This window comes from Aegilops tauschii, chromosome 3 (assembly GCF_002575655.3).
Source record: "Aegilops tauschii subsp. strangulata cultivar AL8/78 chromosome 3, Aet v6.0, whole genome shotgun sequence".
In the NCBI taxonomy this organism is placed as follows: Eukaryota; Viridiplantae; Streptophyta; class Magnoliopsida; order Poales; family Poaceae; genus Aegilops; species Aegilops tauschii.
The window spans coordinates 28,975,917-28,997,039 of record NC_053037.3 but is presented as its reverse complement, the minus strand read 5'-3'; the positions used below and the strand labels follow the sequence as shown (position 1 = coordinate 28,997,039).

Here is a 21,123-nt window from a genome sequence, read left to right as displayed (position 1 = left end):
CAATGAAGGAATAGATGACTCGTTGATTCAGAGGCTGGGCAGAACGGGCAGCAGTTGGAGTCAGATAGGCCCCTGTTGAAGCGTCTTTCGTTGGTGAAGAGTCGATTTTTACTTGCGAGCCATAGAAAAATTCTGCATTTGTTGGGTACATAATTTTTCCAAATGGCTGGAGCGAAGTAGTCGATAGGCTTGTCGCTCCAAATAGCCTTGTAAGCCGAGTTGCAAGTCAGCGGCTTGCCGTCGATACGTCCAATTCGTTTGTCATGTACTTGCACATTCAAGGAGGCAGTTGCCAGCATAGCGCATAGGTTTTCTAGTTCCAGCTCAGCGACATGAGAAAGGCGCGGTACCAAATCCAGATTAAAAGTAGGAATGCTTAGAACCCGGGCAACTGTGGCCGAGGGTCTGAGCGTATGGGGGAACAGAGCAGGGAAAATTGTTGCGAGATTATGGTTGGAGTTTTGTACCCAAAGATCCAGCCAAAAGGCGGTGGTCATACCATTGCCAATATGCACCTTGGTTATTGATTGGAAAAATTGAAGCCCCTTGGCAATGTCATGCCAAACATTAGATTCAAAAGGGTGAGGAGTATCAAGGTCCCGGTTATCATACCATCCATACTTGACAGCGAGGTGGGAGCGAGCCCCAGTATCAAAAGTTGAGTGAAGCTTATTTAGGTGGGAAAGCAGTAGGCAAGAGTTTAAGTGATGCAGAGAAGAAAAACCTAGACCCCCTCGAGAGAACGGCGCACACACAAATTACCAATCCACTTTACACTGTCCGCCTGAAACTTTATCTTGACCCGCCCAGAAAAAGGCCCTACAACGTTTATCGATTTCCTGGACAATACCCATAGGTAGCAGGAGAGCGGCCATGGCATAGAGTGGTAAGGCTCGAAGCACTGCCCTAACCAAAACAGCACGGCCTGCTAGGGTGAGGAGAACCCCTCGCCAACCCGCGAGACGACGATCAATCTTGTCAACGATGAAGAAGAAATCCTTTAGGTTTAATTTGTGAGTGGAGAGGGGAAGGCCAAGGTAGGATTGAGGGAACGATGCAACCGCGCAGCCAAAACTAGTTGCAAGTTGAGATGCAAGTTCCGGATCAACATGAATGGGAGCAAAAGTGCTTTTGTGGAAATTAATCACCAGACCCGTGGCGTTTGAGAAATCAAGAAGGATAGATTTTAAAGTTTGAAGTTGGTCATGGTCAGCTTGCAGAATGATAAGTGTGTCCTCAGCGTACTGTAGTACCGGGCAACGAATGCTCGGATCGATCGGGTGTGATAGAAGGCCATTAGCGGATGCCTGCAGGATCAGACGTTGCAACACATCGGCTACAATAATGAAGAGATAAGGAGAGAGCGAGTCGCCTTGACGAAGCCCCTGTCTGCAGTTGATCCATGGGCCAGGTTTACCATTAAGAAGCACAGCCGACTAGCTAGTCTGATTAAGATTATGAATCCAATCACACCACACCGGAGGGAAGCCCTTAGCTCTCATAATGGCAGACAAGGTTGTCCAAGACACGGAGTCAAAAGCCTTGCGGAAGTCTAGTTTTAGGACGATAGCCGATTTTTTTGCGTTTGAAGCAAGTTTGAACAATATCAGCAGCATAGGAAAAATTATGAGCAATACCTCTTCCCCTAATAAAAACGGACTGGTCCTAGTGAATGATTGAGGAGATAAAAGGTTGAGCTCTGGTGGCCAGGCATTTTGAGTTGATCTTGATGACACAGTTTTGCAGGGGAAACCGGCCTGAAGTTAGCGGGGGTCGTGGCTCCAACTCTTTTTGGAAGAAGCACAATGAAGGCTTTGTTGATCCCCGCTAACTCAGCGCAGCCCTTATGAAAATCATTCATCAGGTCACGGGATGCAGCAGTGACATCATATGGATACACTGGACAATATGCGATAGGTTCTGACCTTGCCTCCACGTTAAGATATCACCCACGTATCCCAAATCAAAGAGGTCACATTTCTTTTCTTTTGACGGAGCTACGGCAGGCTTACGCCGGCTTGAACCATTTCATTATAAGATAGAGTACATTTACGAAGGTGAGAGTTGGGGGCGAGGGTGAGATTACAAAAATAGTTGGGTTACAATCTCATAGATAAGTGGAACAACATAGTACACCTATCACGCAGATGGTTCACGGCCTGCTCGTTGGAGCATCTGTTGGACCAAAGTATGAGGTCGTCTGCAGCCGAGCGGGCGATGAGGTGGATAGGTTGCAGATCCTGCCTAAAAACTTTTGCATTTCTTCTTTTCCAGATATTCCAGAGAATAGCAATGATGACCGTTGATCGTGGTCTGTTGGCCAGGTCCATGCCCCAAAGATGCTGAAAGTCCGACGGTATTGTAGCAGAAAGAGAGACAGTTCCTGCCAAGGAGGGCGAAGATTGGGGCAATGAAGGAATAGATGACTCGTTGATTCAGAGGCTGGGCAGAACGGGCAGCAGTTGGAGTCAGATAGGCCCCTGTTGAAGCGTCTTTCGTTGGTGAAGAGTCGATTTTTACTTGCGAGCCATAGAAAAATTCTGCATTTGTTGGGTACATAATTTTTCCAAATGGCTGGAGCGAAGTAGTCGATAGGCTTGTCGCTCCAAATAGCCTTGTAAGCCGAGTTGCAAGTCAGCGGCTTGCCGTCGATACGTCCAATTCGTTTGTCATGTACTTGCACATTCAAGGAGGCAGTTGCCAGCATAGCGCATAGGTTTTCTAGTTCCAGCTCAGCGACATGAGAAAGGCGCGGTACCAAATCCAGATTAAAAGTAGGAATGCTTAGAACCCGGGCAACTGTGGCCGAGGGTCTGAGCGTATGGGGGAACAGAGCAGGGAAAATTGTTGCGAGATTATGGTTGGAGTTTTGTACCCAAAGATCCAGCCAAAAGGCGGTGGTCATACCATTGCCAATATGCACCTTGGTTATTGATTGGAAAAATTGAAGCCCCTTGGCAATGTCATGCCAAACATTAGATTCAAAAGGGTGAGGAGTATCAAGGTCCCGGTTATCATACCATCCATACTTGACAGCGAGGTGGGAGCGAGCCCCAGTATCAAAAGTTGAGTGAAGCTTATTTAGGTGGGAAAGCAGTAGGCAAGAGTTTAAGTGATGCAGAGAAGAAAAACCTAGACCCCCTCGAGAGAACGGCGCACACACAAATTACCAATCCACTTTACACTGTCCGCCTGAAACTTTATCTTGACCCGCCCAGAAAAAGGCCCTACAACGTTTATCGATTTCCTGGACAATACCCATAGGTAGCAGGAGAGCGGCCATGGCATAGAGTGGTAAGGCTCGAAGCACTGCCCTAACCAAAACAGCACGGCCTGCTAGGGTGAGGAGAACCCCTCGCCAACCCGCGAGACGACGATCAATCTTGTCAACGATGAAGAAGAAATCCTTTAGGTTTAATTTGTGAGTGGAGAGGGGAAGGCCAAGGTAGGATTGAGGGAACGATGCAACCGCGCAGCCAAAACTAGTTGCAAGTTGAGATGCAAGTTCCGGATCAACATGAATGGGAGCAAAAGTGCTTTTGTGGAAATTAATCACCAGACCCGTGGCGTTTGAGAAATCAAGAAGGATAGATTTTAAAGTTTGAAGTTGGTCATGGTCAGCTTGCAGAATGATAAGTGTGTCCTCAGCGTACTGTAGTACCGGGCAACGAATGCTCGGATCGATCGGGTGTGATAGAAGGCCATTAGCGGATGCCTGCAGGATCAGACGTTGCAACACATCGGCTACAATAATGAAGAGATAAGGAGAGAGCGAGTCGCCTTGACGAAGCCCCTGTCTGCAGTTGATCCATGGGCCAGGTTTACCATTAAGAAGCACAGCCGACTAGCTAGTCTGATTAAGATTATGAATCCAATCACACCACACCGGAGGGAAGCCCTTAGCTCTCATAATGGCAGACAAGGTTGTCCAAGACACGGAGTCAAAAGCCTTGCGGAAGTCTAGTTTTAGGACGATAGCCGATTTTTTTGCGTTTGAAGCAAGTTTGAACAATATCAGCAGCATAGGAAAAATTATGAGCAATACCTCTTCCCCTAATAAAAACGGACTGGTCCTAGTGAATGATTGAGGAGATAAAAGGTTGAGCTCTGGTGGCCAGGCATTTTGAGTTGATCTTGATGACACAGTTTTGCAGGGGAAACCGGCCTGAAGTTAGCGGGGGTCGTGGCTCCAACTCTTTTTGGAAGAAGCACAATGAAGGCTTTGTTGATCCCCGCTAACTCAGCGCAGCCCTTATGAAAATCATTCATCAGGTCACGGGATGCAGCAGTGACATCATATGGATACACTGGACAATATGCGATAGGTTCTGACCTTGCCTCCACGTTAAGATATCACCCACGTATCCCAAATCAAAGAGGTCACATTTCTTTTCTTTTGACGGAGCTACGGCAGGCTTACGCCGGCTTGAACCATTTCATTATAAGATAGAGTACATTTACGAAGGTGAGAGTTGGGGGCGAGGGTGAGATTACAAAAATAGTTGGGTTACAATCTCATAGATAAGTGGAACAACATAGTACACCTATCACGCAGATGGTTCACGGCCTGCTCGTTGGAGCATCTGTTGGACCAAAGTATGAGGTCGTCTGCAGCCGAGCGGGCGATGAGGTGGATAGGTTGCAGATCCTGCCTAAAAACTTTTGCATTTCTTCTTTTCCAGATATTCCAGAGAATAGCAATGATGACCGTTGATCGTGGTCTGTTGGCCAGGTCCATGCCCCAAAGATGCTGAAAGTCCGACGGTATTGTAGCAGAAAGAGAGACAGTTCCTGCCAAGGAGGGCGAAGATTGGGGCAATGAAGGAATAGATGACTCGTTGATTCAGAGGCTGGGCAGAACGGGCAGCAGTTGGAGTCAGATAGGCCCCTGTTGAAGCGTCTTTCGTTGGTGAAGAGTCGATTTTTACTTGCGAGCCATAGAAAAATTCTGCATTTGTTGGGTACATAATTTTTCCAAATGGCTGGAGCGAAGTAGTCGATAGGCTTGTCGCTCCAAATAGCCTTGTAAGCCGAGTTGCAAGTCAGCGGCTTGCCGTCGATACGTCCAATTCGTTTGTCATGTACTTGCACATTCAAGGAGGCAGTTGCCAGCATAGCGCATAGGTTTTCTAGTTCCAGCTCAGCGACATGAGAAAGGCGCGGTACCAAATCCAGATTAAAAGTAGGAATGCTTAGAACCCGGGCAACTGTGGCCGAGGGTCTGAGCGTATGGGGGAACAGAGCAGGGAAAATTGTTGCGAGATTATGGTTGGAGTTTTGTACCCAAAGATCCAGCCAAAAGGCGGTGGTCATACCATTGCCAATATGCACCTTGGTTATTGATTGGAAAAATTGAAGCCCCTTGGCAATGTCATGCCAAACATTAGATTCAAAAGGGTGAGGAGTATCAAGGTCCCGGTTATCATACCATCCATACTTGACAGCGAGGTGGGAGCGAGCCCCAGTATCAAAAGTTGAGTGAAGCTTATTTAGGTGGGAAAGCAGTAGGCAAGAGTTTAAGTGATGCAGAGAAGAAAAACCTAGACCCCCTCGAGAGAACGGCGCACACACAAATTACCAATCCACTTTACACTGTCCGCCTGAAACTTTATCTTGACCCGCCCAGAAAAAGGCCCTACAACGTTTATCGATTTCCTGGACAATACCCATAGGTAGCAGGAGAGCGGCCATGGCATAGAGTGGTAAGGCTCGAAGCACTGCCCTAACCAAAACAGCACGGCCTGCTAGGGTGAGGAGAACCCCTCGCCAACCCGCGAGACGACGATCAATCTTGTCAACGATGAAGAAGAAATCCTTTAGGTTTAATTTGTGAGTGGAGAGGGGAAGGCCAAGGTAGGATTGAGGGAACGATGCAACCGCGCAGCCAAAACTAGTTGCAAGTTGAGATGCAAGTTCCGGATCAACATGAATGGGAGCAAAAGTGCTTTTGTGGAAATTAATCACCAGACCCGTGGCGTTTGAGAAATCAAGAAGGATAGATTTTAAAGTTTGAAGTTGGTCATGGTCAGCTTGCAGAATGATAAGTGTGTCCTCAGCGTACTGTAGTACCGGGCAACGAATGCTCGGATCGATCGGGTGTGATAGAAGGCCATTAGCGGATGCCTGCAGGATCAGACGTTGCAACACATCGGCTACAATAATGAAGAGATAAGGAGAGAGCGAGTCGCCTTGACGAAGCCCCTGTCTGCAGTTGATCCATGGGCCAGGTTTACCATTAAGAAGCACAGCCGACTAGCTAGTCTGATTAAGATTATGAATCCAATCACACCACACCGGAGGGAAGCCCTTAGCTCTCATAATGGCAGACAAGGTTGTCCAAGACACGGAGTCAAAAGCCTTGCGGAAGTCTAGTTTTAGGACGATAGCCGATTTTTTTGCGTTTGAAGCAAGTTTGAACAATATCAGCAGCATAGGAAAAATTATGAGCAATACCTCTTCCCCTAATAAAAACGGACTGGTCCTAGTGAATGATTGAGGAGATAAAAGGTTGAGCTCTGGTGGCCAGGCATTTTGAGTTGATCTTGATGACACAGTTTTGCAGGGGAAACCGGCCTGAAGTTAGCGGGGGTCGTGGCTCCAACTCTTTTTGGAAGAAGCACAATGAAGGCTTTGTTGATCCTCGCTAACTCAGCGCAGCCCTTATGAAAATCATTCATCAGGTCGAGCAAGTCAAGTTTGATAAGATCCCAATTAACTTAAAAAAAAGGCTGGCCCAATCAAAGAGGTCACATTCTTTGAGAACTTTGCGAAAAGCTTACATTCGTCTTTGTGGGTGAAAAGCGACCCTTCCTTCTCAGTTCCACAAGGAATTTTATTCGAGTCCTGGAGATACTCCCAAGTCATGTGCATACAATCTCTGCTAGGTTCTCAAAAGCAAGTCTTTTTCTACATGCCTTTATCCTCTCAATATACATCTCCGTAGTACGTTTAACGGGGTATGATGTCGTGTCATGCAGATCCACATCTGTTCCATCAAAGGATTCATTCCAATAGTCGTTTCATCTCCCTTCAACCTTCTCTGCCTCACCCTTTTCCACACCCTCCTCGGCGCCCACCTTGCGGGTTCTCTCCCCTGTGGAAAGGCAGCACTATCATAGGCGCAAGCAACAAATCACCCCATTGCATATCCTTTGGTTCATCTTTGCATTACCATGCTCTAGATAGGTGTGTTCAAGAAGCCTGCACGCATAGCATAATTTGGGGACCTCTTCATAAAAACACCTGGTAGTTCATTTTTTTCTTCTCTTTCATGATTGCGAGAAATATGGTGAAAGGTTTGTTCACATCCATCCTCATGCGAATTCGCACAAAATTTCCATCACCCAAAGGGGTTAGGTTCACATGCATTACTTTACCAACTCTTTTACATAAATATTCATGCACCGCTTTTGTCCGGTATCCGGGCAGCACGTTATGAACTTGGATCCATAATGGCAAGCGATAAAGGACCACCTCATCCAGCTTGGTGAAACCATCAAATGATTCAATAAGAACTCCATTATCTCGGAAGATCCATGCACTAGTAGAAAACAGGGCATCAGTCCCAGTTTCAGAGGGCCTTTAGTCCCGGTTCTGCAACCGGGACTAAATGATCGGGACTAATGCCCACCACTTTTAGTCTCGGTTGTGTTACGAACCGGGACTAAAGAAGATCCACGTGACCGCTGTGAGGCGCCCAGGCAGGAGGACCTTTAGTCCCGGTTGGTAACACCGACCGGGACTAAAAGGCAGCCACGCATCAGCAGCTGCCAGGCACCGTGGTTTTCTTTAAGGAGGGGTTTAGGGGTTTTGGAGGGTATTTTCTTCTGCATATTTTCTGCACGTGGGTCGTGCCTGGCACGTGGCACGGCACGCACAGTAATGGGCCGGCACGGGCACGACATGGGAGGAATCCTATCTATCGAGAGATTCCTTCGATAACAGAAAGAGTCGTTGGCTTGCATCCGCTGGTGAAAACGTGAGGGTAGTAGCGGGATGGGTGATAGACCATGTAAAGCATGAATTCTTGGGTTTCGATGCAATGAAGAGCCTCCTCCTTCTATTGTGACTGAACCTGTAGTGTTTCTAGTTTGTAATGGAAGGACAGTGCATTGTTCTATATGTTATTGTCCCTATATCAGTCTGTAGGTGAGCTCACGGAAGGGTGCTAGAGGGTGGTAGAGTATACGGTGGGTAGGGTTTAGGGGGGAGGTTAGAGGGGTTTAGGTGGGATTTGAGGGGTTTAGGTTTGTTTTGTCTCAATTTTGAATATTTGAACGTTGTAGGGCAAATTAGGTCCCAAAAAAAGTTAGATTTTTGCTATAGAAAGGGCTGCCCAACCCTCTCATTTTTCACACTCAAACCTCCTCTCCCTCTTATTTCTCACACTCAAACATGGATGATCCCATGGGTAGTGATCCCAGTCGGTTCGATTTTAATACTAGTGATCTAGATGTGGACATCCCCGAGTGGATGGATACTACAGCCCACAATACCACCACATACCCCTCTTCCGAGGAGTATGGAGCGCCCGTCAGCTAATCCACTACCCAGTCTAGTACCTCCACCTCCATCGGTCCAAAGAGGGTTCGACGCAAAACCTCAACCTGCTGGGACTAGTTCTATGAAGAAATAGTCGTGGAGGACGACATCAATATGTTGAAAGCTCGGTGCAAGAGATGCGCCCGCTTGCTTTCCAAGGGGGGGCGCAAGGAGGAACTGGCCACCTCAACGGGCACACCCTCAAGCACCAGAAAACGTACAAGCAGTCTGCGGGAACACGAGCCACGCTCAAGTTCAACCCCGACGGTACAGTACAGAACTTCATCTATGATCCTGATCTTCATATAGAAGGAATTTGTCGTTTAATTGCTTCTAATGACTTGCCATTAGGTGGATTCGCTCGGTTTTATCGAATACATTCAAAAAGTTCATACTCCTAGTTTCAAATCAGTTTCTAGACAAACTACAATTAGGGATATGACAAAATTATGCAAAACTAGTCTTCAAAAAATAAAAGATGATTTTACTACATGCACTTTTTCAGTCTCTTTGGCATCTGATATCTGGAGTGGTCGGGCAAAGCAAGACTACATTAGTGTGGTTTCTCATTATGTTAACAAAAAATGGGAACTACAAAAAAGAATTATAGGATTTGAATTAATTGACGAAGCACGCACTGGTGAAAACATAGCTCAGGCTATACTTAATGTTGTGTTAGAATTTGGTCTGACCGACAAGATATTTGCAGTAACTTTGGATAATGCTTCATCAAATACAACTGCAATGGAGAGCCCCACTCATCTATTTTTTGTATGTGCTACATCTTTTTTACTGCATCAACATTGTGCTTGTCATATAATTAATCTTATGGCTAAATGTGATATCAAAAGATGCAAGAAAGAGGCTGAGATTATACGCACTGCAATTTCTTTTCTTGGTAACTCTACTCAGCGAATTAGTAGCTACAAGAGATATTGCATAGCATTAGAAAAATTCCTCATAAGTACAATCTAGACATGCTTGTTAGATGGAACTCTACATATATGATGCTTAAGGCAGTTATCCGAGACGAAATTGCATTCTCGGGATGGATTAATGCAAATATGGAAAGAGAACATATCACTGCTGATACTTGGAATGTTGCTAATGCTTTGGTCAAGTTTTTAGAGATATTTTATGATACACCAATTTCTTTGTCTGGGGTTTATTATCCCACATCTCCTTTAATGATGCACACTCTTGTAGACATTGCATCTCACTTGAAAGCATTTGAATATAATGTATTATTAAGTTCTATGGTTTCTTGCATGAAACTCAAATATTGCAAATATTGGGCGAAGATTCCTAGTTTGTATGCATTTGCATTTATCTTGGATCCTAGGGTTAAACTTGAATTGTTTGCTAGTGCACTCACTATACTAACTAGGGCCCTAGGGATAGATTATATCGCTTATTCCACTGAGGTTCGTGATAAGCTTTGTGACGTTTATACTAAGTACGCTCAAAAGTATGCCGGAGTTCGCATGCAGCGGCCTCCACCAGCACCAACTGGAAAAATGAAACGAGCATGGAGCAAGTTATTTGGTTCTTCCACCTTTGCCCCGAGCTCTTCCATATCAGGACCATCGCCTGTACTTTTAGGTGGTGGGGAGTTAGCGAAGTACCTCAACAGCGACAAAGTCAACTTCAATGAAGATGAGGACAACGACTTTGACATAATTCAGTGGTGGCATGAACACAATGTTACATATCCGGTGTTTTTTCATATTAGCATGGGTTGTGTTATCAGTACCCGTCTCATCTACATCACCAGAGTCTGCTTTCAGTCTAGCTGAAAGAATACTTGAGGAAAGAAAACGAGTCTCCCCCGGATATGATGAGAACACTCATGAGCGTGAAAGACGGAGAACTAGCCAGAAGAAGAGACGAACACACGGTCGAGAACAATGAACTGATGGCCACGTTTGAAGAACTTACACTCAAGAAGGAGAAGAAGAAGAGCATTGTAGTCTTTGTATTTTTTTCCTTTTGTAATTTTCTTATGCTTTTGTAACTTTCTTTTTCTTTTGTAATTTAGAGTGTGTCTTTGTACTCTTCTACTTTTCAGGGATGGAATGTTTTAATAAGGCATTCACGCATAAAACTCAAGATTTATCTCACATGATGGCATTTTCCTTATTTTAATTTTCTGGACTTATTATCATATAACGTGCCTAACGTACCTAGTGTGCTTAACATGCCAGCCCATATAAAAATTATAAGTTTTTTTGGCTATATAAAAAACTGCCTAGCTCTCTTATTACTCACACTCTCACACTCAAGCAGTGAACCCTGAAGCCCCGCGAACCCTGATAAACTCGGTCGAGGCCCGCTGAGGCCCTTTTTCTGGCCCCCGGAGCCCGGTCCCCTCTGCCAACACTCACCCCTGTAACTCCCTCCCCTTCTCTCCCGAGCGCCGCCGCCGGCTCCGTTCCCGGCCGCTGCCAGCCGTCTTCCGCGCTTCTCTCCCCCGGCGCCGCTCCGCCCCCGAGCGCCTGCTCTTCGTCATGCCTCGCGCGTGGCCTTGCGGCCGTAAGGGTTCCCGGCGCGGCGTCGCCATGGACATCGGAGCGGCCTCCCGCGCGTCTCCGTGTCCTGGCTGTGGCCCTTGCGCCTCGCGCGTGCTGGCCGGCTCGGTTGGTGGCCGTGGTCGTCGGCCTCAGATGACGCTGCGGTCGCTGGCCGGGGCGGCCTCCCGCGCGTTCGGCTGGCTCCTCCGTCGCCTACCGCGCGGTCGGCTGGCCGCACCCCTCCCCTCCGCCACTCGTCCTCGTCTTCAACATTTGAGCAACATCGTTGGTGATGCCAGCAAAGAGGCGGTTCTGGAGGCCACATGATCGTCCGGCTCGAGCGCAACAGCCGATGTAGCTCCTCCCACCTACATCCGCCATGCCGCTCTTGCAGCTCCGGGGATGGAGGCAACACGCACACTGGCCGTGAGTTCTGCAAGGATTTATGGCAGAGCAAACATGTAAAAACCGAGAATGAACTGCAAATGAGTTATTCCTTTTGGAACTGTGAATGTCTGCCCAAGGCAGCTCAGTCCCTTCAGACCATTTATTCCGGTTACTATGCTTTATCTCTACTACTATAGTACATCAATTTTTGAACATGGACTAGCAGTGCATCGTGTTGTAGTAGCAAACCCTTAGCCGTTGATTTGTTACGCCAGGTGAATCTCCACTGTTTATCAATACTAGACTTAACTGATCCAACGGCTGAGGTTTCCTGGATTCGTGTTGTACCGATGCGCGCCAAAACGCTGCCAATCTGGATCTTCCAGACTTGTCACGGACGCGCCGTTGGACTGCAACCATAGCGGTCTGCTGCAGTGAAGAATTAAATATTCCACCAACGAGTATTTACATGTACACGCTCGAACTATCTAGACCAGATGCGTGTGAGGATATCAGCCTGTACTACTACAGTAGCGATTTACTCCATCTCACGGAGTGCTACATGCATGGAAGCATTTCTCACTTCTCTCAAAAGAAGTAATGTGCTGTAGAAAAGACTGTACACATTTTTGTTTGTAGATGAAGAAAAGAGTGTACACATGGCAATATTGCTGGTTGCTGAGAGAAATATTCAAAAAAACCAGTAGAAAATTTTGATTTTGATTTTATATTATTTTTCTTAACAAGATGTTAAGTTATTTAACACGCTGTGAGGGCGACGACACAAATGAAATAGATTTTATAAGAAACCTCTGGCGTAAAGGTGTGAAGATTACTGCATCAAACTAATTTACTCTATATTTCAAATTTCAATTTTTAAAATATAAGATTTCACAAACATGTCAATAACAATAACATTTCTCTTGGAAAAAATGAATGTTTTTTCTAAAGCATTCTTCGTATAGGAATTCGTTGTGCTACTGTTGTTTGATGTGAATAGCAAAAAAAATCCATGAGCTCCCACTCGAAAACACAAATGTACTTTTGAAAATTGCATGAAAGTTTTATCATAAGATAGGCAATTTAGTTTTAGTTTAAATGATTTAGTATTTTGATTACTCATAATAATCTAACGTGCAAAGCACGTACAAATTACTAGTACTGTATAGTACTCCCTCCGTCCGATAAAAGTTGTCCGCGATGACAATTTGTGAAAACCCCCCTCGCATTAATCCGACAAACGACACAGCCCACACCGCGTCCCCCCATCCTTCCCTCCTCAATCTTGCGACGGCGACGGCGACATCCTCACCCCCGGCCGCCTGCCCCGGTCATGGATCTGCTTTGTTTTGCCATGCTAACTGAACCATGAGTAAGAGTAATGTGGCAAGCACCGATGAAACAAAAATTGTTGTCGAAACATATGGAATTATAGATATGAAATCTAGTTTCGAAGGTCTCGCCATGAGGAAGCCAATGGTGAAAGCGGATCGTCAATCAAGTTAACAGTTTGAGGGATAAAACTTTTTAAAAATTCATATTTTCAGAAATATTTGTTAACATAAACAAAGATCATACGATGTGGTCATAAGATTGTATCATCTCAAAGCCCTCGATTCAGAGAGTAATCATGCTGTAATTTTGACATAAGACAAATGTCTTGACAAAACATATATGGAAACAAGCTCATAAATCTTGGAGTGGTGACTTCTATTCACACTATAGTGATCCTTAACCGATCGCATCTTTACATTTCAAGAAGAACTATAATCCTCTACTTGTGGAATAATGCACCGTCAAACCTAGTTCACTTGCAGAGCTGCAAACACATGGAAACAAACCACTAAAAACCTTTCATCAATGGACGCTGCAACAGATTCCATTAGTAGTCTTTGTCCATTCATTCATCTGGTAGTCTTTGGGCTCCAAACACAAGACAACCAACATAATTATTTTCTAACCATCCTTTTAACATGATTTATTTCAGTACCCACGACCCAAACGCCGAGATGAACACATGCATACGCAGCCTCGGACGACAGTTTTTATGAAGGCTGGAATCTATCCACTGTGAGGAGCAAGAAAGGCAATAGAGTGAGCGAGAAGTAAAGCAATGATTGTATGAAACATATGGAAAAACAGAGTTTTTGGAGGTCTCTTGACCACCAAACACCACCCCAGAAATAGCACGGCAAAACGCGACCGCTACCCTCCCGGAATCCACCCCTGATGCCACTATAACTTCAAAACGGAATGGCAACCTCAACTTTACCAACTTTAGGATAGGTCCAGCAGAACCCATTTTGCTCGCCTTTTACCAGCACAACATCATCCCCTGAAAAAGCAGGCTCCGGCTCCTCCCGAATTTCAGTTTCCGGATTCGCCTTCATTTCCTGCACACAGACATGAACGGACTCAGAAAATTGAAGAAGGGGATCAGCGGCAAGCGAGGCGACCCCCACGTCGCCCAACACGGTAAGAGATTTGTTGGCGTCGATTGTGATTTTTGTCAGGATTTCATCTTCCCCTAAGCACATGTTTCCGATTCCTCACGGTGCTGCATGGCTTCATCAATGTTTTGCCATTCTCTCCTCTGCAAAGATGTTTGGGCGCTCACTCACCCTGCTGAAAATGGAAATTTGCCCATAGCTTAACCTTGGGTGACCGTTGGTTTGCAGGCCAAACTCCATATGATGAATGGGAGGAGCAACAACGATATTATTCGCCTTCACCGTTGGTGAGCTCATCACCACGGACGCCGCTGGTGAGCGCTTCACCACGGACGCCGCTGGTGAGCCCTTCACTGAGGACGCCGCTGGTGAGCCCTTCACCGCGGGCGCCACCGGTGAGCCCCACGGGGTCGCCAAAGACCCCAGGAGGGAGCCAGAAGAAGCCAGTGCTGGGCAAGGTAAAGAGCAAGGCTAAGAAATGGATGCACCTTCTGCATCACAAAAAGAAGCATCCCTCGCACGATGAGATGATGATGTGGACACCACGTATCGGGCCCAGCTCGGATGACACCTACGGCAGGGGGGGACAATACGATGATGATGAGCGCCTTGGAACCCCAAGCACGGCACTACACCCATCTTCATGTATGCTAAGTTCAAATGAAACACCACCTGTCTAACTATCTCCAGTTCAGTTCAGCAAACACACCAATTCTTTATAGTTCAGTTGCGACGAAACACGATAAATTTTTATGTCCATGTGAACTGCAGTTGCTGAGTCGGAGTTCGAACCTGAGGTCTACGTGCAAGCATCATCAAGGCAGAACACGCCAGCCCCGAGCCCCACCGCTTGCCAGGAACAACCATTCTTCAAGGTCAGCAGCAGGTTCGAGTCAGAAATGAAGGAAGCCAATGAAATGCTGATGGAATCAAAGAAGCTGCGGGTCAAAACATCCAAGCAGAAGACCGTGACATTTGCACCGATACTAGAATACAGGCCAGAAATCGAAAACAAAGTCTACAGCAACAAGGAATGCCCTGAATCGACAACCGAGATATTCAGAAAGGCATGTGCTACAGTATTCCAGGCTGCCCTCAAGATGGTCTCTAGAATCCAAGATACAATGGTAGCATACAATATCGACAAAAGGCACATGGTAGAGATATTAGTATCAGTTAATAGATACCTTCTGCTCAAACTGGAGCCTAGTCCAGATGACGAAGCACTTGCGGAAGTTATCACTGAGGCTGCCCTAAATCTGTTAGACGCGTGGACTGAGAATGTTGAAAGGCCTTTGATGCAGAGGGCAAAGAAAATCTCTTCTTGGTTCCTGCAAGAAGGGAGAGTAGAATTTCCTCCTGTTTCGCTGTCTACACGTCCTTGTGCTGCAGAAGGTAAGCCACTATTGTGCAAGGACAATCCTATCTGCAAAAATATGTTACTGAACACTATATTAGCTAACTGGAAACTTATGACATGCAGATGCAGAAGAGTTCTATTAATTAGAGGATTAACTACTGCTTGAAGCAAGAGATGAACACAGTGACACGGCATCAGTAGAGAGTTATTCACCTTACAGTATATAGATGCTGGAGGCGAAGACCAAGAGCATGCCCCGAGTAATACTTTGTTCGTAGAATTGATAGTAAAAACATCTTGTGTGTTGTAAAATGAAACCAAAGGAGGTTTCTTTACCTTTGTACAGGAGAGTAAAGTAAAGGACTACAATCTTGATCAAGTTCCTCTTCAGATAAACCCCAGCACTATGATTCTGTCACAGATTCCTTTGACAATAACTGAACCAAAAAATACTCAACTCTACAGTTAATTTATGCGAAAACAGGCACAAAAAATGCCCATCACACTGAATATGGATGTTATGACAAGAAACACAAAAAATAACACAGGCGAACTTTCGATAAAATAAACAAATTGATACTTTTTTCCCAGAATACTGAGATTGCAAAAGGATAAGTTACATAATTGTTTGGTCTGGCACAACCATACATACATAACATCTCAACTATTTCAAAGGAACATCAGGAACTACGGGTTCAATACACACACAGTATATGTTCATATTGGCAAGCACAGGAAGTTCGCCCGTTAATCTCTGCCACTTCAATTAATAGCGTCATGCATGTCACTGCAGCTCATACGAAGAAAAGGTGAACCCAGATTGTTTCTCGTTGGTGCACTTCAATTCAAGCTTCTGAAATGGACTACACACAAAGAAAACAAAAGATGTTTGAAACAACTTACTAATTACAGTAAGAAATTCTGTAGTAAGCTTGCAATGTGTAAACTGTGGCAAATTATTCATTACCTGCTGTTTGGGTCGTAATAAAAGCCACTAATGGATCCATCGCTACAAGAAAAGCAGACGTAATAGAAACCAGCTATGGTCAACCCGCAGTCCACTCCCACATTAACAAAGTACTGCTCTTTCCATCTCTGCAAGTAGCATCAGAAAATTGGAAGCTAATAAATGCAACAGATAAGCATTTCAAGATATGATGATGCTTCTACATATGAACATGTCAGGTGGTACAGTACCATAAATATATAAGGATAGTTGCTAAGGTCCACAGACTTGCCACCATCTGCCTCAATCTGACTCTGCAAAACAAAATAAATTAGTAACACATTCTCAAATTCATGTTGCTGACCACACCAATTTAAGCAATTGGTTACCAGAAGAGGGGTAAATGATGGGAACTTGGACCAGTGTCTTACATCATCCTCTGCTCTGCAAAACAAAAACAAGAATTGTGTTTCCAAGAGTAAGTTTGGAATGTTATCCTGCACCAGGACATATGTGTGTGAACAAAAGTTAAATGATGGCATTGACATAAACAATACTCACGATGCCTCCCACTTGCCAGTAAAAAAAGTATAATTTTTAGCATCTACTATCTCCCCCTCCCAGAATGTCACCACCTATGGAAAGAAAGAGAGCCCATAAGCGAAGTTGAAGTTAATGTAAAAAACAGATCGTGGGGGAAATGCATCAACTATAAATCTAGAAACTCTGACGATTATCCACAAAGTACTTTATTTTTCCTTTAAAACCCCAATACTTGATTTTCTGCCTGTTGGATTTTCTTCTCAAGTAGTGCAATTGTTTCTAGAACTTTAAAAAAAAATCAGCATGCCTCTGAGAACTGAGTGCTAGCTCATGGTGAGATAATTGCACGTATCGTCCTCGAAGTCGGCGGCAAGGTCCAACATGGTCCTCGAGGTTGAGAAGTGCTTCAATACGGTCCCGGTACATGGAAATACGTGATCAATACGGTCCTGATACATGGAACGACGGTCCTGGCTCTACACATCGCATACGTATTGCGTAACGCGCTGCTGGACAACAGGTCAACTCTCTCTCTCTCTCCACCTGTGTGGGACCTGCCTGTCAGTGAGTGCGAGGAGAAAATACAAGTTAAAATTGCTATCGCCTAGCGAGTCGAACACACGACCAGGCAGAATGCATGTTCGCTCGCTCGCTCGCACGTGCTAGCCAACTCAACCAGGGCTATCGATATTAATAAATAGATTATTCCCTTCTTATGAGCACTAGTGCGCCTGCATGCATTTTCTTCTTAAAAATCCTTAATGTGGCCATTTCAAGTTCGTTCGCTCACTGATAACCAGAAGCTAATAATGAAAGAAACATTAATTTTATTATTCGACCACGTAAATCATCAAATCCACAAGGATCCAATTTTTTTACTTTGGAATTTCACAACCATGACAAATGGAAGAAATATATGGATTACTTCTAATGATATATGTAAGCAGATTCCGAAATCAACATGTGCTTTCAGGGTTGAAAACTTAAACACATAGTTCCGCAAAAAAATAACTTTAACACATAACACTGAATGGTACATATATATAGCACATCCGGAAAACAGCATGTGTGTGTTTTTGCGGTGTAAACTTGGCACGGTAATCTATCAAACATGAGATTAATTTATTATGTTTTTGCATATTTAGAATAGAAAACTAGCGCTTGAAAATCTACTAAAATCAGTTCACTGACACAAATGAAAATAGATATGAAATGCGAAGAAATTGTCCAAAGTGTGCCTTCACTTAAACAATAAAATTTATCTTACCTACAACAAATTTAGAAGAACTTCTATTTTCCACAAGTAATCATTTGTTTTTAGTTTCTGACATCTAAGTAAATATTTTTCATGCATAAGGACAAGGTAAAATGTGACAAGCTAAAGTTATTAGTCCAACAAAATGACAGGTTATACAAAAATATAAATCCATTTTCTTTGTCTGTTTGTCTAAATATAAAACCATGTGCATCTTATTAGGAGCAAATACTACTGTTTTTCGCGACAAAAACAAATACTGCTGCCAGCTTAATTTGCTAGCACGCGCGTCCTCAGGGGGAAAAAAGTGTGTGTGTGCTACAGCGGAAAAGACAATGAGGTATATATAATAGGAAATACATCCCTACAGCAATCAAGAGAAAGCGCTTGTCTGGTGGCTAAGCACACGCGACGTACGTGCCGAGGTCGCAGGTTCGAAACCCCCCACCGCCTTTTGTTTCTTCTATTTCTGGCTCCCACTGACACATGGGTCCTATACGGACGTGGCCCCGTGCTGACATGTCGTACGCGAGAATATGCAATATGTATGCAGCGTGTAGAGCTAGGACTGCCGTTTCAACTTCCAGGACCGTATTGATCACGTATTTCCATGTATCGGGACCGTATTGAAGCACTTCTCAACTTCCAGGATCATGTTGGACCTCGCCGTCGACTTCCAGGACGGTACGTGCAATTATCTCCTCATTGGTAGAAGCACTGCCTGGTACTCTGAGCAAGCCAGGTTCGGACCCCACAGGGGTGAATACCGCACCCAAGTTTATTGTTTCTTCTTCAAAAAAGGCCTGGGTGCCCTCCCCCTCTTGTCTCCTTAAGAAAAATCAGTCTGCCTCTGCAGCAGCACATTTCTCTAGTTCATTTTAAAAAAATTATATGGTGACCCGGTATTTAATTTAATGTATCTAAATGCACATTGACATTGGAAATTTAGTAATGATAATAAGACAAAAAAAACTAAATTTCGTAATTTATAAAAGGAAAAACTGGTTTTCATCTGTCCATAAATGTTTCTCGAGGAAAAGATATAACATATAAAGTCAGGGAGTCAAAATGGAAGAAGAAACAAGTTTCTTACAGGTGTGTCGGCTAAGGGAACATTAAGTGCCTCCATTGTTCCACATAAATAACCCTGTTCAATATCACAACCATGGATACGAACATTGACTTTCCATGCTTCATCTTTTTGTAAACTTGAAACATTCTGAGTTCCTGCAAAACACTGGATGAAATATACAGGTAGATTAGGCTAATTCACAGTGACATGAGCACCACAGCTTTTATTCAAGGATAGCAAAGAGAAAATGGAGGGAAAACAGCACTCTAGCTTGACATCATACCCAACTAATGACACTGACAAAGTTGTACTAAACCAGCAACAAGTAATATGGATTGGAGGGAGTAATATATTTCACATTTGCTTTACGGGAGGACAGGGTAGTAACAAAAATCAGTCAAACTGCATGATAACTGTGGTTTTGAACAACCCTTTTGATAAACAATAATTCAAGCTTCAGCTGTTCCACCTCAATCGAAGGTTCAAATATGGCACCAAAAAGACTTACTCTTCCAGCAGTTAAGAGTGAGCAGCTAGGAGGAGACGGCTGCACAGCATTTGCCTCTTGTCCTGCAACAATAATTTCAATCAGTATTATATGACGAGCTGCCAAACAAGAAAAGCATCATAAAAACAGCTAAGGCTGCAAGGCGATAACCATGTTAATTTTTCGACATTGATTTCAGACCCCCGATGCAAAAGCGTGGACCAAATTTATGGTCAAATTGTTCTTTGAATAACAAGATCTCTAATATGTTTCTTTTTCTCCAGATACAGCAACTTGGAACAGTATTGAGCACAGCTTTTCACACGCCCAATGCATTCAGGAGCTCAAACGCCGTGACACAAATTCACCACGCGCGAATGATTAAAATCAGTCAAACATATGCAACACTTGATTATCTAGGAATCTTCCTTAAACAGCCGACAGAAAATCAAAAGGAATTCAGAGGTCAGAACCAATCGGTTCTACCCCAAATCCCCGGTACTCCCAGGTGGCACTGGAGCAGCAGGTTCATAGAATCATCTGGACCCTCCTCAAGATCACAATAACGCACTGCACGAGTGGCCGGATTACAGCAGCCTGCTTTACGCGGTCAGAAGGATACAGAGTCATACAAATCCTAAAATCAACAGCATACCAAATTACTCGCACAATCCGGTCCAGCCTAAGAGTGATCTGGATCCGACACGCGCTGGATCGATCCGGAGCGGGTGCCAGAGCAGCCCCCGATCGGATCTGGAGCTGGGAACCGGCGACGAGCAAAGCGGGCGCGCGTGGGTAGATGGGAGGGGGGCAAGGGAGGGAGGGAGGGAGGGCGGGCGAAACCTGATGAGGACTGCGAGGAAGGGGTGGCGGTGTCGACCACCCTGACCGGCATCTTCGGCGGCGGCTGCGGCGGCGGGTGAGGTCGCCGGCGACGAGGCTGGATGGATGTTTCGAGAAGAAGTGTGGCGTTTTGGTGCCTCGAGTCGTGTCTCAACGATGAATTGTTGACAGGTATTTTGCACCAAAAAAGGTTGTCAATATGATCACTTATTCACTTTTGCTACTGTACCTTTTTTTCACTTTTGTTATCAATGCGATCAACTTTTGCTACCTTGTGGAGCTTATGGTTGCAATGGATTTGTGTTTTAGCATGTAAAAAAAATGAATTTGTGTTTTAGGGGGCTTGCAAAGTCTGAAGTGTGTCCTGGCTTGGTGGGAGCTCTGGTGCCATAATGGAAGGTGCTATGCGCAAATGCTCGAGCTGTCTTGCTCTTAGAATGCTTCCTCCTCATGGAGGAGAGCTTCATAGGATTGCTTGGTTTTGAGTTTGTTGTTAGGTGGTTCTTCATGTTGTTTGTATTTGTGCGCCTCTCTATCTGGGATCCTGTCGAGCGTCTAGTGCGTCGTTTTGTTTTACTAAAAATTTGTAATAATGTCGCCGCAGCTACTACTGGTTGTGACCGAGAGTTATAAAAACAATGTGGGACGTTTGCCTCAGCTTTATAAAAGTTGGGGCAGAGAAAACCCCTTTGATTCACAAAAAAAAATACTCAATAACATGTTTTTATT

At 44.8% G+C, this 21,123-nt stretch overlaps 2 protein-coding genes across 2 annotated transcripts; one reads left to right on the top strand and one right to left on the bottom strand.

The window, feature by feature from the left end:
- The first annotated feature begins 14,135 nt into the window (after positions 1-14,135).
- LOC120976396 (uncharacterized) lies at positions 14,136-15,504 on the top strand. Its single transcript, XM_073511512.1, has 3 exons — positions 14,136-14,346; positions 14,660-15,283; positions 15,372-15,504. The coding sequence occupies exons 1-3, from the start codon at positions 14,136-14,138 to the stop codon at positions 15,389-15,391; spliced, it is 855 nt and encodes a 284-aa protein (XP_073367613.1). The 3' UTR covers positions 15,392-15,504.
- Positions 15,505-15,802: 298 nt separating this feature from the next.
- On the bottom strand, positions 15,803-20,639 carry LOC109776921 (uncharacterized). The gene is made up of 8 exons (XM_020335583.4): positions 20,395-20,639; positions 19,573-19,634; positions 19,086-19,229; positions 16,756-16,829; positions 16,584-16,638; positions 16,446-16,508; positions 16,216-16,343; positions 15,803-16,111 (listed from the first exon to the last, which is right to left on the bottom strand). The coding sequence occupies exons 1-8, from the start codon at positions 20,444-20,446 to the stop codon at positions 16,033-16,035; spliced, it is 657 nt and encodes a 218-aa protein (XP_020191172.1). The 5' UTR covers positions 20,447-20,639; the 3' UTR covers positions 15,803-16,032.
- Positions 20,640-21,123: the final 484 nt, after the last annotated feature.